This window comes from Protopterus annectens, chromosome 5.part1 (assembly GCF_019279795.1).
Source record: "Protopterus annectens isolate FY-2018-M chromosome 5.part1, PAN1.0, whole genome shotgun sequence".
Lineage (NCBI taxonomy): Eukaryota > Metazoa > Chordata > Ceratodontiformes > Protopteridae > Protopterus > Protopterus annectens.
In genome coordinates, this window is record NC_056736.1 from 675,103,995 (window position 1) to 675,126,522 (window position 22,528).

The 22,528-nt window shown below is 44.4% G+C and overlaps 1 protein-coding gene across 1 annotated transcript in view; it reads right to left on the reverse strand.

Moving 5' to 3' along the window:
- The window catches only part of LOC122803253, a 1,850,609-nt gene extending 1,838,255 nt beyond the window's left edge, over nt 1-12,354 (reverse strand). Inside the window, exon 1 of the mRNA XM_044072846.1 lies at nt 12,154-12,354. Coding sequence (XP_043928781.1) covers nt 12,154-12,229 — 76 coding nt within the window. The 5' untranslated portion in view covers nt 12,230-12,354. The remainder of the gene's footprint in view (nt 1-12,153) is intronic.
- Between the last annotated feature and the right edge of the window lie 10,174 nt (nt 12,355-22,528).

The following is a 22,528-nucleotide window of genomic DNA, read 5'->3' on the forward strand; positions in this document are numbered from 1 at the left end:
TTGTAATGGGAAACAAAAGTGTGAGGAGTGGCCCAAGTGGCCGCTGCACAAATAGTGTCCAAAGGCAGTCTAGCTTGAAAAGCTGTAGAAGTAGCTAAACTCCTAGTTGAATGTGCTTTAGGTTTTGAGCACAGCTGTTTTCCCCTGATCGTATAAATTTCAGTGATGACCGAAGAAAGCCATCTGGACAAAGTCACTTTAGAAACAGGAAGGCCTTTTTATTATCCGCATAGGAAACAAAAAGTTGATCAGATTTTCTAAATTTTTGTTCTGTCCAAATAATATCTAAGCTGACGGTGGGCGTCAAGATAATGTAGTTTTGTTCGGCTCTATCTGAATAGTTAGGAAAAAATACAGGAGATCAATGGATTGATTCAGATTGTTCTTTGAAGCGACCTTAGGTAAAAAGGATGGATTGGTTCTCAAAGATACTCTGTCTTTGTGAAAAATCAAATAGGGGTCGAACCGAAGAGCATGAAGTTCAGACACCCTCCTGGCAGATGTAATAGCCACTAGGAATAAAGTTTTCCAAGAAAGATATTTCAGGAACAAGAAACAGCTGGCTCGAAGGGGAAGAATCAAGGATGTCAGTACTAAATTTAGATCCCACTGAGGAGGAGGATTCCTAATTGGAGGCTTTAGTAGGAAAATTCCTTTCAAGAAGGCCCTGCAGAGCCTATGGGACATAATATTATGATCTGCTATCCCGACATGAAAATTAGAAATAGCAGCCAATTGAACTCTGACTGTGGAAGAAGAGGAGCCTGCATGAAAAATCTCTGCTAAGAAGTCCAGAACTGCCTGAACAGGGGCAGTAAAAGGATCAATATTTTGGGCCTTAGCCCAATAAGAGAAACGTTTCCATTTGCTTGTGTAAATCCTCCTGGTAGAGGATTTTAGTGAAGCTACAATGATGTCTCTAACTGGGTTAGAGATCAAAGGAAGCCTGGCTAAGGAAGGAAGTGGAGCAACCATGCTGTGAGGTTGAGAGAAGGGATTGACCGGTGCAGCTGACCGGATTGGTGAATCAGTAGATCTGGCACTGGGTCCAGATGCCACGGCTGCACCAAAAGGTGATGATGGAGGAACGGGAACCAAACTTGTCGAGGCCAGTAAGGGGCAATGAGAATCAATTTGGCTCTCAAAACGGTAGCTTTCTGGATCACCTGAGGGATCAGAGGAAATGGAGGGAAGGCATAAAGAAGTCCCTGGGGCCAATCCTGGGTCAGAGCGTCTCTGGGGGGATGGCCTGATAGAGGAAGAGGCTGAAGAAGTCTGGACATTTGCTGTTTTGGGGAGTAGCAAAAGATCGCAACATGGACGACCCCATTCCAGAAAAATCTCTTCCGCTATAGATTGCTTGAGAGACCACTCGTGAGGCATGAGGATAGCTCTGCTCAATCTGTCCGCTATAATGTTGGTTTTCCCAGGGATATGCGTTGCTACCAGAAACCGATGAGAGGAGATCGCCCATTGCCAAAGTCTGAGCGCTTCTCGACACAAGGGGTAGGACTTGGTTCCGCCCTGTTTGTTGATATACCAAACTACAGACATGTTGTCTGTGTGGACTGCAATTGTCCCTACGGGAAGAAAGTCGTTGAGGGCTTGCAACGTTAAAAGCACTGCTCTCATCTCCAGGACATTTATGTGCAGATGGTACTGGAACGGTTGCCACGTCCCATGAACCATCCTGCACTGATAATGACCCCCCCACCCGATCAGGGAGGCATCCGTGGTGACAGTGGCTATCGGGACGGGGTACAAAGCACCTGCCTTGGTGAACCTGAGACGATGTGATCCACCAAGCAAGATGTTGTTTGCATGTCTGTGTCACCAGAATCTGGTGACGCATTGGGAGTTGCTGGTATGACCACTGTGTGAACAGCATCCACTGAAGGAGGCGCATGTAGAATCGAGCCAGGGAAGAAGAGTAATGGCCGCAGCCATGAGACCTAATACCTTTAGAACCATTCTGGCCTGTACTTTCTTGCTGGCCAGAATGATCCTGACATGAGTCTGAATGTCTGAAACTCTTTGTTCTGTAAGGGTAGCTGACATCCGAACAGTGTTTAAGTTTGCGCCTATGAAGGTAATAGACTGGCAGGGCGATAAGGATGACTTTTCGAAGTTGATGGAGATGCCTAAATGAGAACAAAGGTCTATTGTGTAATCCCTGGCTTGTATAAGCTGATGCCTGGTGGTGGCTGACAGGAGCCAGTCGTCGAGATCACGGAAACACCTGGAATCCTTGGCGTCTCAGGTGAGCCGTGACCACTGCCATGCATTTGGTGAACACTCTGGGGCTGTAGTGAGACCAAAGGGCAGGGCTCTGAACTGGAAGTGACTGGACCCCAGCCGAGCGGAGAAATCTCCTGGAGCGTCTGTGAATTTTGATGTGATAGTACATCCTGAAGATCTATTGAGCACATCCAGTTGTCCTTCTGTAAGAAGGGCAGAATTGACTGAAGAGTGACCATTCGAATCTTGTCTTCCTGACAGACTTGTTGAGTCTGCTGAGATCCAATATTGGTCTCCAGTCTCCCGTCTTTTGGGGACCAAAAGAATCTTGAGTAGATTCCGGGCTCTGAATGGTCTATTATAACTGGCTGAATGGCTCTTTTTTGCAGTAGTTTTGCGATTTCTAACTCTGCAATTTCCCATAGACCGGGTGGTACATCTGGAAGGGAACCTGAGGGAAGGGACTTTCCTCGAAAGGAATTATGTAACCCTTGGATATGATCAACTGTACCCATCTGTCTTGAGTGAGGGAATGCCAGGCTTCTGGGTACAGTGATAATCTTCCCCGACTGCCTCCAAGGAGGGACAGCCGGGCAACACCTCAGGGATGCTGAAAGGGCTTATCAGAGAGAGGCTCCCTGTTTCCCTGGTTCTTGGACCCCTCTGCCTCTAGAGCGGCGTCTGTTGTTGTTACCCCTCTGCCTCTAGGGGTAAACTGACCACGTGAATCCGGCGTGACTCCTTGGGATTTACGGAACCACATCTTCCCACCCTTCTGTCCTTTGGGATAAGGCCTAGAAGGGGTGGAAAAACGGACTCCAACAGCAGAAAGAGTCTTGCCGTCCTGCTCACACCTGGTCAAGGTTTCCTTCACCTGAGGGCCAAACAAAGCTGACCCATCAAAGGGAGAATTTGTGAAGGACGCCTTAAAGGGATCCGTAAAATCACATAGCCGCATCCAGGCTTGGCGTCTAAGAGCCACACCTGTGCCTGCGGCTCTACTCGCTCCATCCGCAGCATAAGATATTAGTCGCATGGAGGAGTTAGCAATGGAATTGAGGGTTCCTAGCTGCGAAGCAATCTTTTCTTGAGCCCCTGCAGCTGTAGGATCCTGAACTACTTCTCCCAGCTCCTTGAGGATATCTCTTTGGAGTCTGGTGAAGTGACATAGGTAATTCAGCGAGCATAGCAAAGGTCGCTGAGGAAAACATCCGCTTACCGTACCTATCCATGGTCCTAGAGTCCTTATTAGGAGGATGGACGGGCACGGAAGGATCTGCAAGTTCCTTTTGGTGGCCGCAGCCACCACCATGGCATCAGCGGGACACCCTTGGTAAGGAATTGTTTGTCACTAGGGGCAGTGATAAATTTAGAAGGCCTCCTAGGGACTGGCTCAACAGAGTCAGGAGCTGCCCACGCCTTTCGTGCAATAACCTGCATAAGGGGTCGAAGGCGGAGACACCCAGGAGGTGGAGGGCCGAGATCCAAACGCCTCTAGGTATACTGACTCATCCTCAGAGGGATTGTTGGTGGGCCAGTTTCCCTCTGTTTCAGAAGTTCTAGGATGTCTGAGAAGGAGACATCCTCAGAGGGGATCTAGGGATCCCTCTGACTCATCAAAGTCAGTATCCGAAGTGACAGACTCGGGGGAGTCTACATGCTTCCTCTTACAAGTCCTCTTCCTAGGAGGATCTCCCGAAACATCAGGAGAATCCTCGGAAGAGGGGGAAATTCCCAATGGGGAAACCTGAGGCGGAGGATCTCTGGGTCCTGTAGCAAGAGAAGTGGCAGAGATGTCAACAGGTACTATAGAGGGAGGAGCTACGGGAACAGACTGCTGACTGATACCAGTGGCCAGTACACTCTTCATCACCTCGAATGCTCCCCTCCCAGGCAGGTCCGAGAGAACCTGCTCCGAAGAGCTAGGAACTCCAGGGGCCACCGAAAGGGAAGTCTCCGAGGCAGATGTCGGAGCCGAGCTCACCAAGGCCGAGGCTCCAAGGGGAAGAGCAGGCTCGGACAAGGGTCCGATGCCACTCACCCCCTCGGAGGAGACCATGGAAGCCCGACCACCGAATCCCTCTAAGGAAGAGGAGATAAGAGTAGAGGCTGAAGGAACAGAAGGGGGTATCCGTCCTCCAGCCGTAGCAGTAACCATGCCCGAAGACTCCAACTCCAAGCTCTGGGGTAGAGTTGAAGGAGGAACTGTAACGGGGTGTGGACCAACAGTCGTCTGCTGAGACGGGCTGTGTAACATTTGGGCCAGTACCTGTGACTTGAGTAATCTACTGACCACTCTCTCTAGGTCATGATCTGATGACCTTGAAGATCGGCTCCGATGGCTTCGTTCCGATAGAAGAGGTGAAGCCGGAGCCGAAAGTATCGGCTCCAAGGAAGGAGACCTCGACCTCTTCCTGGAATGAGCCATCGGAGCCGATACTACAGATCCTGTCGGAGCCGACAGAACGTCTCGATGTATCGGCTCCAGCCGGAGCCGATACAGCCACCAAAGTAACGGTGTCGGAGCCGATCGGAGCCGACACCGATGCCTGTGCCACATGGGTGTCGGAACCGATCGGAGCCGACATCGAAGTGGACAATACAGATTCGGCACCGATAGCCATCGGTGCCGAAAGCTTTGTCAAGCCAGAATCGGCTCCAGCCGGAGCCGATCTCGACTCAATACGAGTCGGAGCCGAGGCCGCAGGCTTAGATACAGAAGCCTGGGCCTTGGCAGGTTTTGTTGATTTTGGTGGAGCCGACTTAGCCGGAGAGCCCTCCGGCCCCTAAGAATCAACTTGTTACGTCTCTCCTGCAGGACTCTCTGGCTGAAGGAGTGACAAATAGCACAGGAGTCCTGCAGGTGAAGAGGGCCCAGACAATACAGGCAAGAAGTGTGACCGTCTGTCAGAGACATCTTCTGACAGCACGAGTCACACTTCTTAAAACCTGAAACCCTCTCCTTTGACATGGTGCCGAAAACACAAAAACACACACACACCAGTCAAATTAAATTAAACAAAATACCAATAGGTATTCTATAAAACACCAACACACACACCCTAACAGGGGGGGGATGGGATAGGGAATTGACTAACAAAAAATTAAGAGAGACAGGGAATTTCTGTCAGAAAGGGATATAAATTAAATTTAAACTATCAAAAAATTAGTTTTAGAGTAAAAAGGGGCTTGAAAATCACAAAAGTGAACAACTTACCAGGAGCTGGTAAAAAGAAGACCTCCTAAGTGAAGCGGCAAACGAGATCTGGGTACTTACTGCCTTGCATCATGGGATATGGGGCTGCCTCGAGCTGGTAAAAGGAGTTCTCGAGCTAAAGCAAGTGCCGAGTCGGAGCCGAGGATCGGCTCCGAACCCATCAAGCAAGAATGAAGGCGAGATTGACAACTTAACATCCAGAATTAATATACTTTTAGAATAACAGACACTGAGCCCTCACTCAGCAGTTCCCAACTTAGAAGGATGTAAGCTACCTGTTCTGCCACTACAGTGCAGACCACAAACCCTCTCAATGTAAAACAACTGGTCTGAAGCCCAAGTGTTTAAACTAAAAGGTTTAGAATGAGTTACACCAAGCAGTAATAAATACAATTGAGAACTTTTTAAGATGACGCAAAAGCAAAATAAAGTAGAAAGAAACAGAAGTACAGTAAAAGGCTGACCCCATTTGTGGAAGATCTGTTTCGCAACAGATGGATTCAGAGACCACTCGTACGGAGTGAGGAGCACCCGACTTAGCTTGTCCGCTAATATGTTGGATCGTCCCAGGATGTGCGTTGCTACCAGAAAGCGGTTGGTGGAGATCGCCCATTCCCAAACTCTCATGGCCTCTCGACACAGGGGGTAAGATCTGGTTCCTCCCCGTTTGTTTATGTACCAGTCTCTAGGGGAAGAAGGTCGTGGAGGGCTTGCAACGCCAAAAGCACCGCCCTCATCTCTAGGACATTGATATGCAATGCGGTCTCCAGGGGAGTCCACGTGCCTTGAACGGATCTGCCTGAACAATGCCCCCCCGACCCGAGGCAAGAAGCGTCTGTGTTCAACGTGGCTTCGACCGGGGGGGAATCACAAAGGGCCTCCCCTCTCTGGGTTCCCGTGCATGTAACCACCAAAGAAGGGAGTCCCTGCAAACTTTGCTCAGCGGTATGGGCGTGTTCAATGGGTGGAGCAAGAGGGACCATTGGACTTGAAGGGTCCATTGCAATATCTGCATTCGCAGGCAGGTATGGAGGGAAAGACCGATCGCGGCTGCCATAGACCCTAGTGCCCTCAGGACTAACTCCGCTGGAGGAGAAGGATTCCGTAGAAGGGCTAACACCTGATAAGACAAGCTGTTCAGTCTGATTGATGTCAGGGTAGCTCGAGAGATTCGGGTATCCAACCTGGCCCCTATGAATTCCAGGGCTTGAGTGGGGCACAGGCAGGACTTCTGCAGGTTTACTGAAATGCCTAGGTTGTGGGCTAGAGTCAGTGCATAATCTCTCGCTACTGACAGCTGATGCCTGTTGGTCGCGGTAAGGAGCCAGTCGTCCAGGTACGGGAAGACCTGAATGCCCTGAAGTCTCAGGTGGGCAGCAACCACCACCATGACTTTGGTGAACACTCTGGGGGCTGAAGTGAGGCCGAATGAAAGAACCCCGAATTGATAATGACTGGCTCTGAGCCGGAAGCGGAGAAACCTCCTGGATCGTCTCTCCATTAAAATGTGGTAGTAGACATCCTTGAGGTCTATGGAGCACATCCAGTCGTTCTCCCGCAAAAGGGGGAGGATAGATTGAACAGTGACCATCCGGAACTTTTCCTTGGGTATAAACAGGTTCAGAGCGGAAAGGTCTAAGATGGGTCTGAGGTCCCCAGTTTTCTTTGGCACCAAAAAGAACCTTGAGTAATAACCCAATCCGGACTGATCTGGGGGGATGGGCTGGATGGCTCTTTTTCTTAGCAGCTTTAAAATTTCTAAAGCCGCCTCCTCCCTCTGATCGGGTGGTACATCGGGGAGGTGTCTGGTTTTGGGGGGAAGATTTAGGAAAGGAATGAAGTAACCTCTGGAAATGATACGGAGCACCCATCGATCCGTTGTAAGGGACTCCCAGTTTGAAAGGTGGTCCGTCAACCACCCCCCCCGACTGCCTCCAGAGAGGGACAGTCGGGCAAGCCCTCAGGGCTGTTGCGCGGGTCTGTGAGAAAGGTTCTCTAGACCCGAAATTACGCGGCCCCTCTCTGCCACTGGGCCGGCGTCCACCTTGTCTTCCTCTGCCTCTAGAGGACGAGTGGTCCGCAGCTGGATGGGATTGCTGAGACTTGCAGAACCCCAGCTTCTTTTGTCCCCTCTGATTCCTGGAGAAGGATTTTTGGGGACTAGAGAAGCGGACCAACAGCAGACAGCATCTTCCCGTCCTTTTCACTTTGGACCAGCGTATCGCGAACGGTCTTGCCGAAAAGAGCAGAACCGTCAAAGGGGGAGTTCGCTAAGGACACCTTGAAGGGATCCATGAAATCGCAAAGACGGAGCCAGGCGTAACGTCGTAAGACGACCCCTGCTCCGCTGGCTCTAGCGGCTCCCTCCGAAACATGAGAGAGGAGCTGCATCGACGTATTGGAGATGGATTTCAGAGTGGCCAGTCGTGTCGTAAACACATTCCTGTCTCTGACCGACATGGACTCTGGGGGGGCTACAGCGTATTCCTTGATCAAGTCTCACTGTAGCCTGATGGTATGTGCCATATAGTTCAGTGCCCTTATAGAAAAGGTCGCTGAAGCAAACATCCGTTTCCCAATCAGGTCCAACTCTCGAGATTCTTTATCTGGCGGGTGGACCAGAGAACTCTCCTGAGCGAGTTTTTTCTTGGTGGCCGCCGCCACCAACATGGCATCAACGGGGGATCCTTTGGCCCACAATTGCCTGTGGGGGGGCTCAGTATTTTGTCGTGACGCCCAGGTATTGGCTCCACTGTGTCGGGCTCTTTCCACGCCCTGGTGGTAATAAAGTCCACCAGGGGGTCGGCCGGAGGGGACACCCAAGAAGTAGATGGGCCTGCCTCAAACTCCTCCAGGAACACGGATTCATCAAGGGAAGGTTTTTGGGCAGACCACCCCCCTCTAATACACAACATTTCCAGAGACATCTTCAGGGGGTGAACTTGGGGAACCCTCTCTATCATCTACGTCCGTGCCAGTGGTAACGGACTCAGGGGAGTCCAGGTGCCTCCTTTTACACAGACGTTTCCGAGGAACCTCCTCGATGGGGCTATCCGAAGAGGGCTCGTCCACTGGTTGTTCCTCAACAGGAACTAGCTGGAGGGCTTGGGCAGGCTGTCCCGATGGTCGGATGATGGAAGACAGACCCTCATACAGTGGGGGTATGGGTGGATCCACAGCCCGAACCGGGGATCTGGAGGATCTCGACAGTACCCTCTCCACTACCTCAAAAGCCGAAGGAGATTCACCCTCGCCAGCCTCTGAGAGCAATCTCCTCGGCTCCGAGGATGGGATCGGGGTCGGAGCAGAGAGAGAGGTGCGCTCCAAACCCAACAGCTCCGAAGATACAACAACTCCCTCGGATCCGATGCTCAGCCCTCGGCCCCAAGAGCTCGGATCAGACAAGCTCGAGGGCATAGTCGGCGAAGAGACCAGCGCTATCGGCGCCAATTCCCTGGGTCCAAATGGGCACTGATCCGATGACTCAGATCCAAAAACGAGTCGGAGAAGGAGTGATCGGGGCAAACATGGGGGCCGCGCTCCCCCCAAAAGGGGGGGGCAAGAGCACCCCCATCTGCATTTGGGTCTGTAAGAACAGACGCATCATCCGATCCATATCCGCTTCGGAGATGCTTTTTGTTGACCTGGAAGAGGTAGTGCCGCCTCGACGACCTCGAGGGAGACCGATCTTCCTCCTCCGGCTCCGGCGAGAAGCTAGGCGAACAGAGCAGAGAGGAGAAGGATCCGGAGACCCCCCCAAGGAGACTTAGTTGTTTTAGTTGGCGGAGCCGAGGGGTGAGACTCGGTCCGGCCTTTTATGGGATCTATGTCCCTCCTTATCCTTGTGCCTCTTCTCCTTTGTTGAGGAGGCACTAGTTTCCCCAGAGCTCAAACCCGAAGTGGGAGGTTGAGTCCCGGGTAGAGCTGAGGGAACAGAGGGCGCCGAGGCCGCTGATGCAGCCGGAGCCCAACAGGAGAGGAAGAAGCTGACTCCTGGGGGAGCTTTCCCACCAGGATCAGCTTGTTCTTCCTATCCCTAAGTGCCCGGGGGTTAAAGGCCGCACATATCTGGCAGGCCTCTGAAAGATGGGCTGCCCCCAGACACAAAACGCACTGAGTGTGGCCATCAGCTGGGGAAAGCTTGTGGCCACACTCAGTACATTTGGAAAAAATGGCCTTAGTACCTTCTGCCTTGTTGAAAACACTCACACACACACCCCCAAACGCTAAGGAGGGAGGGGGAGTGACAAGAAACTAACTACTGTACCAGTAAAAATGTAGAAAACTAACAAACAAGGGGTTAGATTACCACCACACACACTCGATTTCTAAGTTTTTTGTTGAAAAAGATTGAAAACGATCTCACCCAGCCAGGAGCTCTTCAAAAGTAAGGCTTCTTCAGCCGCGGCAAAAAACGATCTGAGGTAATGTGGTTGGTAGCAGGGGATTATGGGTAGGGGAGGAGCTAGGATCTTGGAGCTTGGTAAGCTGCCGGCTCGGATCTATACCCACAGGTTGCAGAGCAAATGAAGTAACTACTTCAGATCATTTGTTAAGGTCAGGTCTTGCACCACTCTAGCTCTTTACTGATTTGTCTCTCTATGAATATCAGTGAGTAATCACAGCACTCCATGCTCTAAAATGAAATTATGCCCACAGTTGGCTAAATTGTCTTGCACAACAGGTAAGATTAGGAAAACTTGTTTCATTGGATTCCCTTTCAGACTCTGTCATGGGACCATATATTTCAAGTGCACCACATTATGAAGAATGTTCCTCATTCTGAGTTGTCATTGTTCCACATTGAAAGGGTCGGTCACACATTCAGTATTAACTGATGTCCATGATAAATAATGGTGAATTATGTTAATGCAAATAACTTTCTTGTAAGTGTAAAGGAACACATTTTAACCATCCTGCGAGCTTCCTAGTGAAGCTGTTGGTAAGCAGTCATTAAGCACATTTTGTCTATTTGTTCCACATTCTGGAGATAAGAGGTTAAAAGTAATGACCATAACTCATGCATAGGCAGGTACTAGTCTCTATTACTAAATATCAAAGCAAATGCTTTGTTGTCCAGTTATGGAGCTGAATGGGAGCGCAAAAGATGATACTCCATTCTTCTACGGGACGAATTCTCTCTCATCGTAATATATTCCCAAAAAATAAACTTGCACAAACAGCAACGTAATAAATAATCTTATAACTTATTTTAACAGACACGAGAAGCATACTAGACAATTACTCAAACCTTGGCTCACAAGATTCCACCTCCAAAAAGTGAAACACTTACCAACTGCTTTAACAAGGAAACTCACGTGGTGCTTAAAAATGCATTTACACTTATAAAATATTCTATTTATGAATATTAAAAAAATCTCAGCACTAAACATACGACAAGACCATACTTGTAAAATTCAGCCCTGGTCTCACACCTATGCCTCTGATGGAGAGAAACCATCAGTAATCCACCCTCAACACAAATCAAATTTCTAAGTCACATCTGGAGGCTCACAAGGTCTTTAGTAGTTTTTAAACATAGTATACACACACACAATACCTCTAAAACCTCTTCGCACTAAAAATCTGGACAAAAGCCTAAAATAATGGTGAAGGGCAACGACCCAAAAATAGTTATAGATTTTAAAAAATGGTGTTAAAATCTTAAAAAGTTATAGAATAGCAGGATTTGTGTTTAAGTTTGAAACTCGGTGTATATCACTATTCGGTGACTTCAATCCTCGACAATTTGCCAGAAAAAAACACAAATTTTATGAAGAACAGACCTAAAATATGACGAACAACTATGGAATGTTGAGAGACATGGTATACACCTATTAACTGGCCAGATTTCTGGCTCATTTTTGATCTACTCCTCATAAAAAAAAAGTGTGGTTTTCTACCAAATCACCGAGGATTGCAGTCACTACAAACGAGAAACGTTCGCGTTTCAGGCTTCATATTGCTCATAAAATGCATAACACAAAGTCTGTTTACTAGCAACTTTCTAAATTTTTAAACAGCAGCATTTAAAATGTGACCCTAGTTTTAGGCCTTTGTCTCTCCATTATTTTTGCGTTTATCCAGATGTCCTTATCTAATAAGGTTGGACGACACGAGGAAGGCCCTTTCAATATGGAACTGCGAGGAACGTGGACTTTTTTTTTTTAATCAAAACGAGGTACCCTTGAGACTAGGTATGATTACTGTAGAGAATACTGCAGACTTGGCTTCCAACCGTCGCTCTACCCCATTGGTCCTGGTTTAAGTGGCGTTTCGTCCAAACTGAAACTACCAAACACTGCCTGACAAGATACACTGATAATCTCAAAACGAATAAAACAACTTATCCGAAAGTAGGTAGGCATCTCAATCTCGCACCTTCATCTTCTTTTTAAAATGACAACGCAAACCTACAACTAACCCTAAAGTTACGCATTCCCGTAAAAATAAACACAACTTGGATAACTCTTCTTTCACCACTACAACAGCCCAATACGATAAGGACTTCTGAAAATGCTTGGAGCTATAGGTAATTGTGCCAATGTTTTTAATGCATAACCCCCCAACTAAAACATAGTCAATATTTCATGCTCTCCCCCCATATACGATATTTTAGAAATCCTAAAATAAGATACGGGGGGGGGGGGACTAAATATAAAGAGAACTCGAAATAATCATCTACATTTGGTACTCACCATCTTGGCTGGAAACTCGCCGACGGTATATATTCCGTTCTCTTTTTTCCCTCCAAATTCTACGCTTATTTTCCATAATTTATTTTAGTTTCTTTCTAACTACATACAATACTTGCTCGTTATGCTAAGAATGCAATTTGCTACCCAGTCAAATTTGTTCTGGAAGCATTTGCAACGAAAATTCAATATCAATATGGTTCAACCAATCAACTGTCAACAGGGAATCTGTGTTACATACATTTGAACAGTTTTTAAAGGGTCGGAGCTGTGTTCATAGGACAAAAATAATACTGTGTTAAGGTAGATGATGAAGTATAATTTTATATGTATAGCCATAAGAGATTGTAAAAAGTTTAATGTTTCCCGAATATATGTAATTATTGCTCTCTTGAGAATCCTATGAGTTTTCTATAGTTTATACCTCATTTGCAGCAGCAGCTGCCCCCCACCCTACACGCACAGGGTGTGACAAAACGTGGAGTTTGTACATTGTGGTGCTTACTTTATGTTCATCACTTTTGGTGTGTCTGCATTTTTAGTGAGTCAACGTACTGTATTTATGCTTCTCTCTGAAAACTATTCACTTACACCATGCCTTTCGACTTCCTAGTGCTAGAAATGTGGACAAAGTCAAAAGTAATGTGGGGACATAAGGCCAGATTTTAAATATTGTGCTTATAAACTTAAAACGTTGCTAGAATAACATGCAGACTACATCTCCCATTCACAGTTAACAAACTCAAACCCTTCTTCTCGTTTCTTTGTACGGTTAGGGTGTCTCATCAAATGTCACCTCTCAGATCCACTCAGCTACTTTCTTTGACACTCATACTTGGCTGTCATAGGACTTTTCTCATAGAATCTGTCTGCTCTTGCCTTATTCCTTTACCAGGTGGTCATCTGTTTTCCTGCACATGTGACCAAATCACCACAAGATATTCTTCTTGACTTTCTCTGCCACTAGATTTACTTTAGTTTCTGCCCTGTTATACCATTCACTTCAGTATAAAAAGTAACTTACACTGTAGATGAAGAATGTGCATAAGGATCCCCCCCCCCCGCAAAAAAAAAAAATACTGCTCATCTGAATCAATAAATTAAACCAGAATTCATTCACTGATATAAGAATGCAAAAATATAAAAAAAAAATAAAACTGCAGCTGCATCCAGCCTATTGAAAAATAGAATTACTCTCAGAATGAATCTGATTCTTGCTAAACTATCTAAAAGCATAACAAAGTTATAGAACTAAAATAATAAAATATTTATTTGCAGGATAAGTTCAGCTTCCATCTCCAGAAGAGCCTGTCCCGAATATCTGGGGAGGTGGTGATATGGACTCTGAATGCACCTTCTTCAAGCACTCAACACCTTAAGCAGTAGGAATGAGCTGTCACCAATAAGTGCTTGGTGTTTTTCATGTCAGTAACATTCTAACCCGTTGACAGAAACAAGTAGTTTGTGAGGCTGTCTGCTTACAGAATGTGGCCTTCCATGCAATGTTGGCAGAGGGGTCTCAAGATCTGACTGCTCTGTACCAACAAGTCAAGACGGCAGCAGCTGTAGTTGTTGCCAAAGCAAAGACTCCAGTGTGAGAGGTGTTTTCATGAGCCCACACAGAATGACTTTTTAGTGGCCTCAGAGTGGTTCTGGCAACCCATCTTCTAACTAAGGAGGGACAGGATATTATCCTGGCTGTTCTAAGTGTGGAAAAGTGATCTTAACTGTTAACATTGTTGATAGACTGAAAGAGTATTTTGAGGAAATTTTGAAGCCAATATGTCTTTATCTGAAGAGACTGAACAGAAACAGATGGTGGGTAGACGTGGTCTCACTGTGATGATTAAACACTTAACTATGGAAAAGTCGCTGGAGATTGTGATATCATACCAGCAATACTGAAGGAACTGGCCATTATTGGGGTGTTATAATTAGCAAACTGGACAGGAGGGTGTTTTCCTGGTCACCTCTCAGCCTTCTTGGGAAAGCATAAGACACAGTGCTGGGAAATATACTTTTCTCAATAGTTGAGGCTTTGATTCAGAAAGAATATTGTTGATACTGTTCTGGGTGCAGAACAGTTGATCAATTCAGATCTTGCAAATATATTGGAGGGGTTATGGTTGTTCGCCGCTGTGATAAACTGAGAGGCTGCCAGCCCAGCTAAATAGAATTTTATAAATAATTATATGTCATTATAAATATTAATATGATCCACAGACTTGTTTGACAAATGTAAGGAAACTGTGTTATGTGCAGAACTTCCAAGACTGTAACCACAGTGCACCCTGCTGGAAGAAAGCAGAAATGTGTGTAAACTCTATGCCTACATAATGTATGTTTTCATGGTAGAAAATTGGGACATACAGAATTAACTGCCAAGCTCTAAGAAAATAAACCAATAAAGAATTTTATGATGTGTTACAAAGCCAGTTCATCTCAAGCTAGGAGGCAGCATGTCTGGGCTAGGAGTTTCTTTCTATTGTCTTAAGACAGAGTTAATTACTAGGTTTCCAATGTAATTGTTTTACGACATCCAGCTCAGGCAAGCTTCAAAGAGAGAATTGTCAGCTTCTGAGAGAGAAATGTTTTTAACATAAACATGTTAAATTTTAAGTTCTGTGAAACTGGGAACATAAGAAGAGGTGACAAGAATGATGTAATCTGAAATAAGTCAGCAGTAATGTGTATCATCAATTTAAGTACTATCTCTCAGAGAAAGAGACAGCTTTTTGTATTTTGTTCTGAATCTGACAACTCACCAGCACTGTGCCTTGCTCTGTAAGTAAGATATTAGATTTTAGTATTTTTCTTAGAGATAGAAATAGCAGGATTAGTTTAGCTTTTTTCTATAGTTATGTCAGACTATCCTACAATGTTGTTTTAAAGTATTTCCTGTGATTTCTGAACTCTAAAGTGTCACTGTGTTGAATCAGTAAGTATTGTCTTGTGTTTTTATTATTTATTATTAAATATTTTTAAACCTTTCAACTGTGACTGTTTTGTGTGGAGATAATTTAAGCTCTGAGAGTACTTGCATGTATTTGGTGACACTGTATAAGCCACTCCTAAATAACCTTCAAGTATCAGTCACACTCACCAGTTGGATAATAATAACATTGCATAGTAGAACTGGACACCCTTTGGTAAGGGCCTTTATAGTAGCTGATAGTAGTGGTTGGTGGCAGTTGGTACTACTGCATAGTCTGGGCAGAAGGGGACATAGCTAGTGAACATGTGCCAGCCTTTCCCAGGAGTGTGTGTGTTTGTATATAAATCAAATCTCAAAGAGTATGTGTGTCAGCTACTTGGGCAGGGACACGAAGCACTGGTTGGACAGAGAGGGTACTGGAGGTTTTGGCTTGACCACTCGGCTGAGATCTGAACCCTATACCTGTGCCAGTGGGGAGTCTTATTGGGGATCTGGAGATAAAGGGAGAAACCAGCCCCAGACTGTGATCTCTGTGTGCTTTTATGGGCGCCCCTCACTGATGCTAGTGGTGAGGATTGAGGCTCCTTGATTACTGGGCCAGTGCACGGGCATCACATACTAATTGTTTGGCAGTAGTGGGATATCCACATCAAGTATTAATTGTTTGATAGTGGTGAGGTAGCCATATCACATATTAATTGGCTTGTAGAGATGTGATACTGAATTCCTCTAGCTTGTGTACAGTGATCACTGAAGGTGTTTTTGTACTCTAAATCAGCCACACAGTGAACATCCAGAGTTCAGATCACAATTACTTTATTTCTTTTGTTAGCTTAGTTAGTCTGGGAGAGCAGGCAAGCATGTCAGCAGAGATGTGCCAAGCTAAAGGACTGGTGCATGGAAACCTGACTAAGGCAGACATGATTGCAGCTTTGGTCACAGCTGCATCAGAAAATAGCAACCAGGACAACGATCAGACTGCCCATGGATATGTAAAACACTCAGAGAATGGACAGCTCAACCTTTCTACAGAGGACATAAAAATCCATCTGGAGCTAAAGAGACTTGAGCTGGAGGCCAAGCATTTGGAAACAGAAGCAGCAGAGAGACACTGAAATGTCTAGAGACAGAGAAGAATGAGAAACTGCTACTCCTGGAAGCTGTGGACTGCTACTCCTGGAAGCTGTGGAGAAGGAGAGGCAGAGGCAACGTGAAAGGGAGATGCAGACTCATGGAGGTAATGGGGAAGGGAGTAACCAAACCCCAGAAACAACAAAGGTCAGTAAATTTCTTCCACAGTTTACAGAGGGGGATAATTTTGATAGTTTCATTCATATGTTTGAGAGGGTTTGTAAACAGTATGATGTTGACCAAAGGCTCTGGGTATGGTTCCTGACCCCCTTACTCCATGGTAAAGCTGTAACTATTTTGTCCAAACTATCTGACAATGACTTTTTAAATTATAATGTTGTAAAATATTTTTTGCTAGAATTTCTTAAGCTAACACCCGAAGCTTATAGGAAAAAGTTTTGTGAGCATAGATGCAAGGCAGATGAAAGTGTGTGTGAATATGTTGCTGATCTAAGCACTTATTTTCATAGGTGGGTGAGTGGATGTCAGGTCACCACTTTTGGAGGGCTGGCATACCTTCTGGTGAGGGAACAAGCCCTTAGCGCTTTGCCTGAGGACATGAGGATCTGGTTAGCTGATAGACAATGGTCTAGTGTAGATGAGTTGGGGAAGAAGGGAGACTTATACCTAGCAAGCAGGGCATCCCTGCACAGGAAAGGGACACCCAGTGCTGCTCATGGGTCTAATGGAACCCATGGTGGGCACCCCAGACTGCCCCACATGAATATGAGAGTAGCAGGGGAAGCCACTAGTCAAGGTACATGTCCAGGACCTAGGGTTAAATGTTTTGAATGCAACCAGTGGGGCCATTTGGCATATAGATATCCACAGAGGCAAGATGGGGAAAAAAGATGAGAGAGCCAGTAAGTGGGAATGACAAAATGCCAACAGTAGGTTGTCTTGAGACAACAAGGGTACCAAACTAGGCCATTGCTAAGAGTGACACAGCCTCTGACATAACCACTGTGAAATCTGCAATGGTTACAGAGGAGAACTAACTTGCCTGGGCAGTCTACAGCAGCTTTGTTGATCTGCCCCCTCCAACCTGTTTGCTAATGTAGTCCAGCACCAGTATGAACAGCAGTGGGCTCAGAGCTGAACCCTGATGTACACCCACTCCCACTGGGAAAACCTCTGTGAGGCCGAACACTGTTCATACTTGAGTCACTGGGTCCTTGTACATAGCCTGCATTAATTCTACCAGTATTTCTGGGACTTCACACCACCACAGTACTCCCCAGATTAGCTTTCTTGGGACCATGTCATATGCTTTCTCCAAGTCTAGGAATGCCCAGCTAGACTCTGACCTAATTTCTAGCTTCTTCTCAAGTATCTGTCTCAATGCAAACATTGAGTTAGTTGTGTTGCATCCTGATCTGAATCTGAACTGATCATCTCCCATCTTACATTCTACTACTCTGCATATCCTTTTATAAATCACTCTCTTCAGAACTTTCATGCAGTGTGGTAGGAGTTTGATGCTTCTGTACAGCCCACAGTTTTGGATATCCCCTTTGTTCTTGTACACTGGCACAAGTATTCTTATTCTCCAATCATCTGGGATACGTCTTTCTCTCCACACTGCTATTAGTACCCCTCAGGAGCCATTCCTCCCCTATTTCACCCAGCATCTTTATGATATCTGCTGTCACCTCATCTAAGCCTGCTGCTTTCCCTGACTTTATCTTCCTTAGTGCTGTTCTTAGTTCTTCTAAGGTGGTCTCCTCTTCTTCTTCTCTAATTGTAGGCTGTTTCTGGAGCAGTACAGCTTCTGTGGGGTTTTCTTCATTCAGAAGCTGCTGAAAATACTCTTTCCATCTGCCTTTGATGTCCTGTGGACTGGTAAGTAGGCTGTTGCTGGCATCCCTTATGAAGGGTGTCTATCTTCTTTATCTTTCTGCCTCTGTGTCTTTGCCTTGCAACCTGATACAGTTTCTTTGTGCCCTTTACTGAGTTACTTTCCACAAGGTGGCAGAATGCCTCTGATGCCCTATTCTTTGCTATTGCAACTTCTTTCTTAGCTTCTTTGTTAGCCAACCAGTAGTCCTTCCTAGCCTGGTCAGTCTTTTCTATCTCCCATTTCTTCCTGCACTCCTCCTTTCTTTTGATAACTTCCTGGACTTCTGCATTCCACCACCAACTTTCCTTATGTACCTTATTTCCATACCTGGCTCGGCCACATATCTTTTCTGTAGTCCTAACACATGCTGTTTTTAGATGCTGCCACTCCTCTTCAACTCCACCTACTTCCTCCTCTTCTTGGGGTGTTAGAGCCCTGAGTAATTCTTTGAGCTGCTGTATTTTCTCCCCAGTCAACTTCCAGGTCTTCAGCCTGGTCTCTGTTGACCTTACAGCCTTCTCTGACCACTGCTTGCAGTCTGCAGAACAATGAGTATAGTGACAGGGCTTTGTCTCGGTCTTATATCCTTTTAGTAAGGTATCCCTGTGAACATTCTAGTTGTTACATGTGTCTGGACAGATACATGCCAAAGGGGACATTATATTAAATGACTGGCTTGGTGACGGCTGAGTAAAGGGAGACAATGACATCCCTTGATCTAGACATAATCTTTTTGTTTATAACCTGTGCAGTATAGAATGACTTGGTTACAACAATGGACACTTTTTTTTTTTAAACAAGAAACATCTTTATTGAATTATCACTTATGACATTTGCAATCGTATATTCATATAAATGAAAACAAACCACATTGCATATTTTCTCATGAAAATATTAAACATCACTTATAATCTATACAGTCACAGTCAGTCAAACGTTACATAGCTCATTTCTCAATTCCTGGCTTCCCTTAAACCTCATTCTTTCTCTAAACATTATTCTGCTTGTATTGTTTCCACAATTTCCTTTTTCTATGCAATTTGCTCTTACCCTTTTCTAAAGATCGCAACTTCCAGTTATTTTGTCTCTGTTACTATATTCACCACTTCTAGCACGGTTGGTTTAGACTTTGATTTCCATTTTCTAGTAACTGCTTTTTTGGCAGACACCAGAATTAAACGCAGCAAAGCCTTACTGTGTTTAGGCAATTTTGATTCTGTATCACCTCTCAGAAAAAAAAAATCCTTAGTTACACCATATTGCTCACCCAGTATTTATGACAGAGTAGTCTTCATGTAATTTTTAAAGTCTGCCTACTCATTAAACTCCCAAAAAAATATGTTCCCAAATACATTTATAATCAACCTGAGGAAAAAGTCTTTGGCGTCTGCATGGGGTATAAGTATACTAATGCAACGATCCTAAATCATCTAGACTTTGTTGCATATTTGGGAGCTATATATATATCCTCCAACCAACTCCAGCAATCACAGAAACACACCCAGACTGGAAATCAAGCCGAAATAAAATGAAGACACACCAAGGGTAGAATAAAATCTCTTTACTGGTGCTTCCCGGTACCTCGGCTCAACAGCTTTTCAACAGAAATCATTTTTACACCATGAGGCACAACATATTTAAATGTACATCAATTAGGCTTGGTAAGACTCATTCAATTACAAAAGTGTTAAAAAGTGAATTACCACAACACTGAAATGTTCTTTACTGGTTTTATCAGGTATAAAATTAGATCTACAAATAACTTTTTTTGATTGATACAAATTACATCCTTGAATTTCTGAGTACCTTATTTTCTTTGCCAATGGTTTAAATAGAACACAAATAACAAGGGGGAAGAGGACACCTCTGCCTGGTTCCTTTGCTCAACCAGAGCTTATCAGAGTGGAATCCCGCAACTTTAATTTTCGTCTCTGATCCCTCATATATCCTCCTAATCAACCTGATAATTTTATCAGAGAACGCAAATACGTCCATTGCCTTACTCATGAAATCCTGGTTTATCCTGTTGAATGCTTTCTCTGCATCAAGACTCATCAGCAGCAGGGGTAATTTCTTATATTCTGCTTCCCTCTGGATCATCGTTGTTCTATTAATGTTGTCAAATGTTTGTCCTCCACAAAACCACATTGATCCATATCTATCAATTTTGGAATCACCTTTGTCATTCTTTTTGCCACTATAGACAACATAAACACTTTATAATCGTGGTTACAATTGAAATGGGCTTATATGAAGCTGGATCTGATGGCTCTTTACCATCTTTAGGTATTACAGCCTCCACTGTTTTCTTCCAGGATGTTTGTGCTTCTTCTTTTTAAATACTGTTAAACAAAGCTTTCAAGATCTTTCTCACTTTCTTCCGTCCTAGCTTCCAAACATCTACAGGAATGCCATCTATTCCTGGAGACTTTCCTGTAGATTAGTTAGACATCACCATTTTTTTTCTTTTATTTCCACCCTATTTTGAAACTCATAACCAGGAAAAGTAGGAGACCAAACAACAATCCAAGACACTTGCGGAAGAAGGTAAGTCTACTCCAAGTACTGTAGTTCCTTTTCTTTAATATAGCACAAGCAAAAATAATAAAAAATACAGAATATATATTGAAGTAGATGATAAAACAACTGTGAACACAAAGTGATTTTTGTCCCACCTGGTGGTGAGACTTCTTCAGGTAAAGGCATTCACTAAAACCAGTGCAATTAAATACAGTCCATGGTGCAAGCTTGTTGTTAGCCAATGGGTGAGGGCTGCTCCCAACACACGGATGATGCTATGAGGGTCCACTGAATAAGTAATTACTTCCTTTAAGAGTTTCTTTAAAAACACCCCCGGACATATTAAAAGGCAAGTAAATATATACACTCTCTTGTCCAGTATTGTGACATAGGAACTCGTACTCATAATATATAATCATACAGTTATTAAAAATGTTTAAATAATAACAAATATTTAAATATTTTAGAACCTTTTAAAAATGTTGTTAAAAATGTTTGAAAATATTTAAAAATATAAATGTGCTTAAAATGCATATAACAGAATGGTGAAATATAAAGAAGTAGTAAAATCTACTAATGCATAACAATAATAATGCATAAAAATATTCAAAACACTTTTCTGTCTTATGCAGCATGGCATCCTACAGTTAAACATTACAATAAAAAATATATATAAATATGGGGTAACAATTATATATGGATACATGGAAGTACAAACAACATTCCTGTCAGTACATCATGGCATGGCACCCACCATTTGGATTATGCATTACTAAATTGACTGCTGTTAAGAGTTCGTACGTATTAGCTTGTACTGAGCCAACTGCTATATATTTGACATAGCTAGTTTGTCCAAGAATTCATCATGTTGGTCATCTCTGGAGGTTTCTTAGCTTTAAAATACAAGAAATAGAGTAAACCTCATTTAACCCAGGGTAAGCGCAAGCCGTAGTCCTGAGTTGCCACAATAACTCTAACCTTTCTAAATGTAAAGATTCTGGGCCCCGTCTTCCGACAGACTTCACACTGTCTATTGCCTTAAATTTAAATGTGTGGTCTGTGTATTCCTGCTTGTGTCTACTTAGGGCATTCTCTGGACTCCCTTTCTTTATATGATACAGGTGTCCGTAAACTCTTTCCCTGAACCTCCTGTCCGTCTTCCCTATGTAGAATGCTGGACATTGTTAGCATTGAGCTACATAGATCACAGCTTTAGTCTGACCGTTAAATTTGTGTTTTATTTGATACTCTATCTCTAATGGTAAAGGTTGACCCTGTAGACATGTGTGGGCAATAATGGCACATGTTACATCTGGACATACCATACCATACCTAACTGCATACTGGTACGTACCATGGTTAGCTTCCAAGATATTTTTTAGGTTGGGGCCCTGTTTGAAAAATAATCTAGGTGGGCCCTCTGTTCTTGACCTGGTAGTTGGGTCATTCCACAAAATGTCCTAGTTCTTAGTGATGATCCTCATGATCTCATATGCATCTGAGCTAAAGGGTGTAAACAAACTACCCTGTCCAAGATTGTTAGTGCCTGTTTTTGTGTGCATATCTAATGTTAAGTTTTCTGGAAAGGTTTTCCTATCCAATATTGGTTATTAAAAACCTCTTGATCTTTTTGACTGCACTTCTGTCATTATTCGATTCAGTAAGTGGTTTGGGTAACCCCTTCGAGAAAACATTCCCTGTAGTTTACTACATTCAATGGAAAAGTCTTCATCTTTTGTGACCATCCTTGCTGCCCTCACTAATTGCCCCTTCACCACCGATCTTTTCTGGTGAAAGGGGTAGCAGCTAGTGTAGTGTCAAAAGGTGTTCGAGTATGTTTCTTTCCTATATATAAAAAACTTCCCATACACTGTCTTCCAACACCACGTGAAAAATCCACTACGAAACCAGCGCTTGAAATATTTATTTAAGCTTCTCTTTAAACATGCACT